This window comes from Phascolarctos cinereus, unplaced genomic scaffold, assembly GCF_003287225.1.
Source record: "Phascolarctos cinereus isolate Bilbo 61053 unplaced genomic scaffold, phaCin_HiC Scaffold_5;HRSCAF=322, whole genome shotgun sequence".
NCBI classification, from domain to species: domain Eukaryota; kingdom Metazoa; phylum Chordata; class Mammalia; order Diprotodontia; family Phascolarctidae; genus Phascolarctos; species Phascolarctos cinereus.
The window spans coordinates 325,089,810-325,101,953 of NW_027555958.1; the positions used below are offsets into that span (position 1 = coordinate 325,089,810).

General features: G+C 43.8%; 1 protein-coding gene across 1 annotated transcript; it reads right to left on the bottom strand.

Annotated features, from left to right (window-relative positions):
• Positions 1–290: 290 nt before the first annotated feature.
• On the bottom strand, positions 291–6,841 carry MRPL24 (mitochondrial ribosomal protein L24). Its single transcript, XM_020991502.2, is given in 7 exon segments — positions 291–514; positions 516–583; positions 1,439–1,569; positions 2,050–2,153; positions 2,361–2,456; positions 2,545–2,736; positions 6,673–6,841. Coding segments are annotated over 6 exon segments (651 nt in total). The 5' UTR covers positions 2,728–2,736; positions 6,673–6,841; the 3' UTR covers positions 291–445.
• Positions 6,842–12,144: the final 5,303 nt, after the last annotated feature.

Consider the following 12,144-nt stretch of genomic DNA (forward strand, 5'->3'; position numbering starts at 1 on the left):
GTGATGGTTCAGTCCAACCCCCTTATTTCAAAGATAGGGAAAGAGGCCCACTGAGGTGAAGGACCTTGTCCAGTCATCTCCCCTTTCTGGTCCTCCGTTTCCTGACCTCAACAAAGTTGGCCTAATATTCTGATCCTCCTTGCCACCATGCCAAGTGGCCCAGGGGAAAGGAAAGAGACAAACCTACACACAAAATCTCATGCCATTTCTCACTCCTGGGGCTCTGAAAGGCCTTCATAATGTTTAACCTCTGACTATTCCAGTACAGCATCATTGCATCACTGGTGAAATGCAGTTCAGCCAGGTTCCTTTATTCTCCCTACAAGACAGAGATCTACACATTTATCTTTATTAGACAATAGTAAATAGAGCAATTCCTCAGACACCCAGGGTCATGTTCTGGGGGGTGGGCAGTGGTGGGAAGAAGACAGTCCCCTCCGTAGCTTTAATACCAGTAGACTTTCCTGTGCCTCCGAGTCTCCACAATCCCCATTGCCTCCATCACTTCTTCTCCCCAGGGTCTTCAAACAGGGGACATAAGTTCTCTCCAGAGCATCTTCCACTGACGTATCTTTGGGGCCATCTGTAGAGCCAAGGTGGTTATGTTAGGGATACACAAGTAGCTGAATCTCAGAGTTGGAAGGAAGCTTAGATGCTGTATAGCCCAGTCTAACCTGTACCTGGGCATAAATCATTCCTACAGTATCCATTACAAGTGCTCAGCTGCCTCACTACCCACAGTGGCAGGCCATCCCACTTTTGAACACAGCTAACTGCTGGGAGGCTTTCTTCATATTGAATTAAAATCTGCCTCTGGAAATGCCCACCACTGCTCCTGGTTCTGCTCTCTGAGACCGAGCAGAACAAGACTCATTCTTCCACTAACCCACCTATAGATGCTGCCCCAGCCACTTCATTCCATGCTCACTGAGTCCCCCCAATCCCTGACTCTGCATGTTTCTTAGGATCATAAAGACAGAGAAGCAAGAGGAGGAAAAGGAAGGATAAGCATTTATTAAGTGCCTACTATGTGCTAGGCATTATGCTAAAAGCTTAATAAACGTTTCATTTACAACTCTCGGAGGTAGGTGTTATTATCAACCCCTTTTAGAAGTTGACGAAACAGGCAGAAAGGTGTTAAGAGACTTGCCGAGGATCACACGGGGCTTTCTGACTTCAGACCCAGTGTACCACCTACCACCACCTAACTGGAAGGGGTCTCCCAGTCTTCCAAGATGATATATGTCATCAGCCTCTCCAAATTCCACTTGCTCCTTCTAATTCTGTCCTCTGGAGCCAAACAGATATCCTTTCTTCCATATTACTGCCTTTTATATAATTAACGATCACCAACACAAATGCCATGTCTGTACCAGTGATGCCTCAAGCCCTACCCCAATAGACCCCTCATATGAGAAGCTAGCCAAATCTAACTCACCAATCCACTGCTCAGGGATGATGCCATCGGGTCTGGGGAACTCTGGCTTTGGGATGATCCTCCCTGTCCTCAGGGAGACTCGTACACGCTCGCCTTCCTCTGTAAACCTCCATTCCACTTCAGTTGGCTTCCTGCAGGGAAGGAGAGTGAACCAAATTTGTATGGCCCCACATCCTTTCTCCACCACAAAGAATCAACTTCTCAGAATGTAAAAGACTGAATTCTTCTGACTCCTAGGAAATCCTGTGTGACATCTAAACATTCTCCTGCTATAAAGCTAACCTATTTCTCTTCTTATTCTCCAAAATAGCACCCCTGCTGTAGGCTAGGCAGCATTTCCTGAGGTTCTGTTTCAGTCCAATCCCACAATGATCATTTTGATTGAGATGTGAAAATTGGCCATAAAGACTACTCATTTTACAGATGAGCCTGAGGCACAGAGATGATGAAGGGCTTGCTTAGGGTCACACAGCAAGCAAGTGCCTGGAGCAGGATTCAAAAATCAGGTCTTCCTGAGTTCTTAAGTCCAGCATTCTGTCCTTTTCACCACCTAGAAAGTCCAAGCTCCTGCCCTCATGATCCTCCAGAAGGTCAATGTCCTGCCCTCTTGCCTGTCAGTGGGATCCACAAGCTTGACCTGACGGAAAAGCAGGGGGGCCTCACTGGGGATCATGGTTCCCCGGTAATCCTTGCTCCTGCCAATGTACCGGAAATGCTGTAAGAAGAAAGGTGGAAGAAGTCAGAAACAGATATAAGGAAGCCCCTCCCATCTCTCCCAAGGACCATCATGGGGATTTAAGCTGAGAGAGTACCCAGCCCTCAATCATTCTTTTTACTGTTATCAGTGATTGATTTTTGGTAGAGAAGGAGGCAAGGAAGTGAGGCCACCAGAAATGTGAAGGTCTCAGTCCCCACTACTTACTGTGTTCAGTCCTTCTAAGACAACCCAGTTCCTCTCCCTGATGATCTGAACCACTTTGCCCTGCTTCCCAGCATCTTTGCCTTCCAGGATCTCGACCTGTAGGTACACGGTGTCAGGAGAACAACCTCAGGCCCATTCTCTCCTTTGCCCTGACATCCATATCTGTCAGCCCTGCATCCCTCACCGTGTCCCCACAAAACACATTCCAGGAATCCTCAGGTATGGGCTCCACGAGGACTGGACGCTGTCTTCTCCAGGGAGGGTTTCTCCTCTTGTCAGCCACAGATCCAGGTCGGCTCATTCCATAGCGGTAATTACGAGGCAAGTTGGCCTTGGCTGCCAGGGCTAGCAAGGCTGACAGACGCATATCTGGAGGCTGGGAAGACAGTACGTAGGCGAAAGGAGATGAGAAATGAACACTAATGTCAATTAATTGCCCAGACCAGAAAAAGCATCAATCAACCCAGGGATGGAAGACGTGAGGTAGAGGGAACCAAAAGGGAGGTGAAAGCTGACAAGACAAAAAGTTGTCTCTGGCCCAAAAGAAACCCCAGGATCTCAGCTAGAAAGCATCAAAGAGATCATCTAATCTCCCATTCCATGTCGGTCACCCTGCTCCTCAAAAGCTTCCAACAAATGATCAACCAGCCACTATCTTCCAAAGATGTGAAATTCACTACATTTTCTGAGACATCTGCCATTTTCAAATAGCTCTAGTTTGTTTTTTTTAATGAGCTGAACTATGTCCATTAACTTACCCAGTGCTTCTAGTCTGTCATCTGAATCTAACCCCTTTCTATATAACAGCTCTTCAAATACCTGAAGAAAACTGTCAAAGACTCAGTCAATCATTTATTAAGCACTTACTGTGTGTTAGGCCCTGTACCAAGTGCTGAGGATACGAAGAAAGACAAAACCCTCAAATAGTTCCCAATCTAGGGGGAGATAACATGTACACAGCTATGCACAAACAAGCAAAAATAGGAAATCATAAACAGAGGGAAAGCACTAGAATTAAGAGGGACTGAGGAAAGGCTTCCTGTAGGTGAGAGTTTAGCTTTTACTTGAAGGACTTTAGGAGGCTCAAATGAGGAAGAACATTGAAGGCACTGGGAAGAGGCAGAAAAAATGAAGCTAAGAGATGGGTGTCTTGTTTAAGGAACAGCAAAGAAGTCAGCATCACGGATTAAAGAGTACATGGGGGAGGGGATGGTGTAAGATGAGGAAGGGCTAGGCTATGATAGATTTTGAATGACAGATACAATTTTGTATTTGATCCTTGTTGTTTGTCCTTAGTTCTTGAGAACATTGAGTTGATGCCATAGCATGCAGGTGAAGTGGATTTAAGTGAGGGAAGGCTGTGCAAAATCACCAGCCTCATGAGCCATCTGGGTGCAGTGGCACAATATAGATCATGATGACTGGAGATAGCCCTGGATGCAGTGCAAGACCTTGGCCTTTTTAAGCTAAAGTTTTTGACAGGTCTCAGTTTGACTGAGGCAACACCCATTCAGTGATTAAGGCTAGATAAGAAATGAGGTAGAGAATGGCTTCTTTTACCTAGTCAAAAAGAAAAAAAAACAATTTGGGAGGGGCCAAAAACAGAAACAATGGCTATTTACATTCACTCTGAAACAATCAGGGCCCAAACAATGACCAAGTGAGGCTTGGCCTGGGACCTAAGGTTGGCCAAACAGTGAGAGCCAGGGTCTCCCCCACTGCTTCCAGAGCCATCTCCTGTCTTCCTGATCTTTTCATTGGACCCAGATGGCTCTGGAGGAGAAAGTGAGAGTGGTGACTTTGCACAGCCCTCCCTCATTAAATCCAATTCACTTGTATGTCATGGCATCACCTCCCTGATGTCATGGTCCTCTTCAAGAATGAAGGCCAAACAACAACTTCTGTGAGTAGTAATAGGAGCTAACTCACTGGGGACCCAACTAGAACTGGCCAGTTGGGCAACATAATTCACTCTTCCTTCCTTCCTCCCTCCCTCCCCTTTACCTCTGTCGCTTAGGGTATCATACCCTTACCTGCACATGCTCTGCCAAAGGAATGTAAATTTTGACAGCTGAAACCTCAAAAGCCATCTTGAGGTTTACCAGCTAGATTTCTTAAGGACTGTACCTTAAACCCAAGTCACTCTGGCTGTCATTGATTGGCCAACAGTAGGTTCCAGGCCAAGCCTCACTTGGTCATTGTTTGGGCCCACATTGGCTCACAGTGAATGTAAATAGCAATTGTTTCTGTTTTGGCCAGAAATCCTGAGGGTTTTCCCCTCCCAGAAGTAAGAGGAAGCCTCCAGAATTTTTTGTTGGGTTTTTTTGTTTTTTGGAGGGAGGAGGTTAATGGTCAGACCTATGCTTTAAGAAAATTGCTTTGGTGGCTGAATGGATGGACGAGAATGGGGAATGGCTTGTGGCAGGCAGATCAACCCGCAGGCTATTTAACTGTCTAGGTATGAGTAGATGAAGGTCCTAAATATGAGAGCTGGAAAGAACCTCAGAGGTAATTAGTCCAGAAGTGTCAAACTCAAATAGAAACCAAGGCCACTAAACCATACATAAGAATCTCTGTAGGCCACATATCAACTTGGTTTTAAAATATATTATTTGTTTTACTGTATTTTTATTTAGTTAAATATTTTCTAATTACATTTTAATCTGGTTCGGGTCGTACTTGGGAGTGTTGTGGGCCTCATACTTGATTCCTGTGAACTACATCCTGTAACAGAAAAGGAATCCACAGTATGTGGGAGTACTAGACCTGTAATCAGAAGGGTAGTAGTAGTAGTAGTAGTAGTAATAATTTAGTCTTTTCAGTCATGCCTCTTTTGTGACTCCATTTGGAGTGTTCTTGGCAGAGATACCGGAGTGATTTGTCATTTCCTTCTCCAGCTCATTTTACAGATGAGGAAACTGAGGGAAACAGCATTAAGTGACTTGCTCAGCATCACAAAGCTAGTAAGTGTCTGAGGCCACATTTTAACTCAGGAAAATGAGTCTTGCTGACTTCAGGTTTGGCACTCTAGCCACTGTGCCACCATTCAGATCCTGCCTCAGATGTGACCCTAGGCAAGTCTCTTAACCTCTCAGGGCCTCCATTTCCTTTACTGTAAAAGAAAGGAGTTATATTAGATGACATCTATGACAACTCTTCTAGCTCTAGGGTTTATGATCCTACAGTACACCTAGTAACTGAGCAGCCACATCTTTACTTCAAGACATCAAGTGAGGGATAACCTGCTGTCACAAATGGCAGCCTAATCCACTTCTGGATAGCTCTATTAGGAGGGCAGTTTTTTGGACCACATTAAGCCGAAATGTGTTTTTTTGCAACTTCCAGCCACAGCTTGGGTTTTGTCTCTAGGGCCAAACGAACAAGTTTAATACCATCTTTTAGCCTTTGAAGTACTTTAAGAGTCCCATCTGAGCTTCCTCTTCTCCAGGCTAAATCCCCAACTCCTCCAATCAGTTTCCCAATGGAAGGCCTTCCTCTGAGGGATCTTCAGCTTATTAATGTTTTTAAAATACGTCTGCCAGGACTAAACACAACATTCCAGATATGGTGTGACCAGGACAGAATATGTTTTGGAGTAAACAGGCTGAGGTCTCTTAGAGCCATAGACTGCAATCAGGAAGACTCAAGTTCAAATCCAACCTCAGACGCTGGGCAAGTCACTTAATCTCTGTGCCTCCGTTTCCCCAACTGTAAAATGTGGATAATAGCCCCTACCTCCCAGGGTTGTTGTGAGGATCAAATGAAATACTTGTAAATTGCTTAAACCGGTGCCTACAACAGAGTATGTGTTTAGTAAAGACTTGTTTCCTTTAATTCCTTCTGTTCCAACCTTAAAATTCTGTGATTCTGATGTCCTTATTCCTGTAAGCCACGGCAGCCCCTGGCTTCACACTCACTAATGTAAGGGTTGGACAAGATGGCCTCCAAGTTCCCTTCCAGCTCCAAAGCTACCATCCTATTACCTGAATACCCACAACTTTCTTGACAAGCAACCTCCATGTAAAGACTTCCACGGGAGAACGAACTATTTCTGGGGGCAACCCCCTCCTCCCAACAAACCCGCAGTGGAGGGGGCCAGGGGAAGGCTCTCCCTAGGTCATCGAGTCCCTCCCCCGGCCTCCGATAAGCGCTAGGCAACAGGAAGGGGGAGGGAAGGAAGGAAAGCCCTTGTCGCCTCCCAATGTCCCCTTCCCTCCAGCCTCCTCCTGTCAGATGTCTGTCAAGGTCTGGCTGACCCTTCCTCATCCTGGCACACTCAGCACCCCAGGCTCAGGATCTCCAAGCACCTTACCCTGATATCCTGGGGGAAAGGACCCTTTTCCCAAAGGTAAACCAAGTTCCTGCGGAAGGTGAAAGGAATAAATTCCGCCTGCAGTCCAAATCTCGGATCGCCTCAATTCCAGATCCTGGAGTACATTCAGTTCCGACTCCGCCTCTCACCTTCGCACGTGGGACGACAAAACTGAGCCGCTTGGCTTTCTGGGAAATGTTGGCCGGCGCGGGAAAGGAAGATAGGGGCTCTAGGCATGCTGGTAGTTGTAGTACACTGCTGTTCCGCATGTCGGGAGTAGTAGTTGAGGAAGAAGTGGTGAGACTGGAACGCCGAGGTGCACCTTGGGCGTTGGAGTCATGGCCTGGGCAGAACAGGCTTCCTGGTCCGGCAAATTTCTGCGCATGTTCTAAGTTGGGGTGCCTGGGAATTGTAGTTCCACGAGGAGCAAAAAAAGCTGCTCCATTTTCTAGGTGGTGATGGCTGGGTAATGGGGCACATGGCGAATTCCTTCCTCAGTTCTGGGATGAGCCTTCGCATAAAGGAGAGGAAGGAGGCTGGGAGAGAACTGGATTCATAAGGGAGCTACATTGAATGCAAAAAAGCACTGGAACTGGAACCCTACAACCTATACCAGTGTGGCCTTGGGCAAATCACTAAATTTAACTGGGCCGCAGTTCCCTCCTATCTCAAATGAGGACGTACATGACTTCTAAGGTCTCTTCTCATTCTAAGTCTATGATCCAATGGGAGAACGCAGAGTGTTCTCTGTGTGTGTGTGTGTGTCTGTCTGTCTCTCTCTGTCTCTTTCTTTCCCCCCCCCCCATCTTCTAGCTATCTACCTAGGTTTGTGGATTGAAAGTGTGGGCTTACAGACAGGCAGGTAACTGATTTATTTACACATGTCAGTTAACACTGGTCACCAACATTACCAACCAGGCTCTCCAGCATTAACCAATAACAGGCTTACTAACCTCTGAAATCCTCTGTTTCTCAGATGCTGTTGTATTTGATTCTCTGTTCTCCACTCTTTCCCTTTACCCACCTAGTCACCAAGTTCATCTCATGTCCGTCCCATCCTCTATACCCACTGCTGTCATCACCTAGCCTACAAGATCTTCCAGCTCTCTTCCACCCCTCCAATCCTTCCTTCATACTACCACCAGAATAGGTTGTGGTGGTTTGGTTTTTTGGGGTGTGGTTTTTTTTTTTGTTAAACTCATAGATCTGTTCACAGTACTCTTGTCTCAAAAATCTATAATGGCTCTTGATTACCTACCTAGTAAAGTTCAAACTCCTTAACTGGCATTTAAGTCCCTCCTGCCTCCCCCCTATTCCTACTGGTTTTTCCTTCCTAAGCCATATATCACACCCTTCTACTTACTCTGTACTGCAGCCAAATCAGATGATTCAAATGTCCAGCAAACTAACAAACCCACCACCTTTCTACTGCTCCCCATGTATAGACTCAACCCAAACTACATTCCTTGACACTCCCTCCCCACCCTATGCCTGTTCGTTGATTAAAGAAAACCTAGTTCAAATGCTGCCTCTTCCAGAAAGCTTTCTCTGATCCCCTCTCAAGGTCTCATACAACCCTTTAGCTGCATCTCTCTTTCTATCCTTACAATAATTCATTTCTATAACCCTTTCAGGTTTACAGTGAAGGACCCCTACAACAATTCAGGGAATTACTCAGTACAAGAATTATTATTCTCGATTTATAGAGGAAGAAACCAGGTTAATCCTAGTGTCAGAGATGAGCTTCTAACTCAAATCTTTCCTAACTCCAAATCTGCTGCTATTAGGTATTAGTTTGTTTAGTTGTTTCTCTGTGTATTATATCTTCTACTATATTGTGAATTCTGTCATTTGGAGTTAAACAAAAAAACAAACAAAAACAATCTGAGCTCTGATTGTGACTCTGCTATTTAGTTAACTGTGACCTTGGGTGACTTAAACCTCTCTGAGCCTCTCAGATTCCTCATCTGAAAAATGAAAATAATATTTTACCTACATCACAGGATTGTTGTGAAGATCAAATTAAATAATTGAAAACAAGTGCTTCTTAGGCATAAAGTACTATGTAAAAGAAAGCTATTTGTGACAGCAAGGATCATCTTCTCAGAACTTCATATTTCCCTTACTTAGTGTTCTGCTTAGTTAAGTGTTGACTTGAACTGAGTCTTTCTCCAAAACAGAGCATGCCTTAAGGTAGAACAGGTAAAATAAGGTAAAATCAGGGCTATTGCCTTTGGATTGGTATGTGGTCTGTGGTATGGCTAGGTATGTATGACAAGGACTTGGGAAGTAGTGGGTAGTCAAGAAGTAGACTTGAGGTTCTTCCTCAGCAGAGAGCATGCTCTGAACTTCAAAGGACATGGAATGGCTATCTGGTGGAAGGAAGCCTCAGTGGAGAAAACATGGTTCTCCAGAGATGATCTTCAAGAGGAAGGGTAGTAGTAAAACTTACAGCTGTTCATATCTTTATACAAATGTGCAAAATATGGATAATAAATAAGATGAATTAATGATCAAAGGATCATAGATTTTGAACCAGGACCTAGTCCAACCCCTTTGTTTGACAGGTGAGGAAACTGAGTCCTAGAGAAGTTAAGTGACTTGCCCAAGGACACAGAGGTCGTAAATGGGAGAGTTAAGATTCAAACCCAGGTCCTGACTTCAAATCACCATTCTTTCCACTGTATGACTTTTCTTCCTCTTAACAGATGCAAGTAAAATTAATTTCATACATACTACCAAAGTTAGTTGTGATAGGAGATGTTGTTGTTCAGTCATTTCAGTTGTGTTTGACTCTCTGTGAACCCATTTGGAGTTTTCTTGGCAAAGATGCTAGAGTGGTTTGCCATTTCCTTCTCCAGCTCATTTTAAAGATGAAGAAACTCAGCAAACAAGGTGCCCAGAGTCACACAATTAGTAAGTGTCTGAGGTTGGATTTGAACTCAGGTCTTCCTGACTCCAGGCTCAGGGCTCTATCCACTGTGCCACCTAGCTAGATTCAAATCTCAATCATAACCCTTTTGCAAGCCTGTTTCCTCACCTATAAAACAAGGGAGTTAGATTAGATGAACCCTAAAATTCTAGGGATCCTTCCAGCCCTAAGTCCTGTGATCTTATGACTCATTAACAAAATATGGCTATCAAGAATTTAAAGGGGTTTTTTTTTGGTGAGCTGGACCTGTGATTTCACCAGTACAATGAATTATCAGTGTAAGGACTCGCCAATGCAGACAGGCAACTCTGTTATTTGTAATCTTAGCCAGTTGCCTAGGCACTGAGAGGGTGAGTGACATGCCAGTCACGATGCAACAAGATCATGTCTTGAACCCAGGGGATTTTTCTGATTCCTGGTCCAGCATGCTCTCCATTACATCATGCTTCCTCTCACACAGAAAGATACACTTCATTCAAAAAGAATAGACAAAAGAGGTGATTAAACAGTGCTATTATTAGAATAGACTAATGCATATCTACATTCCAGCCAAACTGAATTATGAGCTATTCCCTGATTCCTGTGTTCTATCTCGAACCTCTGTTTATCTTTCTTCAAGGATCAGCTAAGGTGCTATCTCCTCAGGGAACACACACACACACACACACACACACACACACACACACACAATTATTAGGGTCCCTTTTTCCTCGAGTTATTTTGTGTACATGTTGTATCTCCCCATTACAATTTAAGCACTTAAAGGAGAGGGACTATTTTGTTTTTGTCTTTGTATAGCAAACCTAGCACAAGACCTACCAGTAGTAGGTACTGCATGGTTTGTTTTATTTTTTGTTTTGTTTGTTTACCTGTGATTTCATTGGTTTAGGGAACCCCCACTATCAATGCAGATCAGCAGCTGTTCTGCAACTTACAGTCTTACCAGGTATTCCCGACACTAACACTACCATTCCACACTGTTTCTGTGTTTGTTTACTTGAACTGAATGTGTTGAAAACAGAAAAACAGAAATGATATTGTCATGGAAATATACTACAAACCACTTTGACAGAAGAAAGAAATGGATGATCAGTCTGGGAAAGAGATCATGAAATGGACAGAGATATGGCATAATAGTGATAGGAAACTCCTGACTTGCCTTGATGCTGATTTTATTCTTTAGAATAAAGATCTGATTCTGACCAAAAACGGGAACTTGTTGCCAAAATAGAAATGATTTTAAATTTCATGATGGCTTAGGACATCTTTCTCTAAGGCACGCCTTAGATTTTGGGACTGTAGTTGAAAGGAATCTTAGAAGCCATGTAGTTTGACTGCATTATTTTACAGAGGAAGAAACTTTAAAAGGGTTCAGAGAAAGGATAGGTAGGATCCCAAGACCTAAAATTCTATATGGAAAGTAAATGCCACAAGACTGGAATGGTTTAAAAAAAATTCTAAAAACACAAAAGCAAATCTTTCTAATTAAACACAAAAAGGTTGGTTTAAATAGACCTGGTATGGATGCCCAGGAACTGACAGAATTGAGTCTTAAAGATCATAGTTTTAGACCTGGAAAAGACCTCAAAAGCCATTGAGTCCAACCTCTCTCATTTTATAGATGAGGAAACTGGAGCACAAAGGAGGTTAAGTGACTTGTCCAGAGTCACACAGCTAGTAAGTATCTGAGGTAGAGATTTGAACCCAGGTCTTCCTGATTCCAAGCCCAGTGCCCTATCCATTACACCATGCTGACTAGCTTAAAGGGTTAAGACCTCCTAAGATCAGAAGATAGTAAGGCAGGGGATGAATCCTAAATAGGGCTGAGCATTGATAGTACCTCTGTTCAGGGAGAATTCAACCACAAATCCAACAAACATAAAAGATAAGGGAAAAATAAGGACAAGATAGAACTACCCAGCTCTCATTTTTTTTCTTCTGATTTCTTTACTAAAACAGAAAGACATCATGGTTTTTTTGGGGGGGGCAATTGGGGTTAAGTGACTTGCCCAGGGTCACACAGCTAGTAAGTGTCAAGTGTTTGGTCTGAGGCTGGATTTGAACTCAAGTCCTCCTGACTTCAGGGCCAATGCTCTATCCACTGTGCCACTTAGTTACCGCTAACATCATGCTATAGCAAAAAGATGGCTAGCACTGGAATCGGGAAGACCTGGGTTCCAATCCTGCCTCTGAAACTTACTAGTTGTGTGACCTTAGGCAAGTCATTTAACTTCTGAGATGCAGGCAACTAAGACTTATCTCCTAAGTTATAGCCAAGTTGTGACCTTCCTTAGTTTAGGAGATTCCCAAACCTGTGAAATCCCAGGTTTTTGAAGTATTAATGTTTTCCTACTAAAAATAATCATCAGACTGGGAAGACTAAAACAAAACTTGTCAATAAGGAAAAGATAAGTTAAGAGATGGTAATAACTTACTCATATAAACACTTTAAGGTTTGTGAAGCCCTTCCCTCACAATAGCCCTGTGAGGTAAATCATGTCACTCTTGTTATTCAGATTTTACAGATGAATGAAGAAATA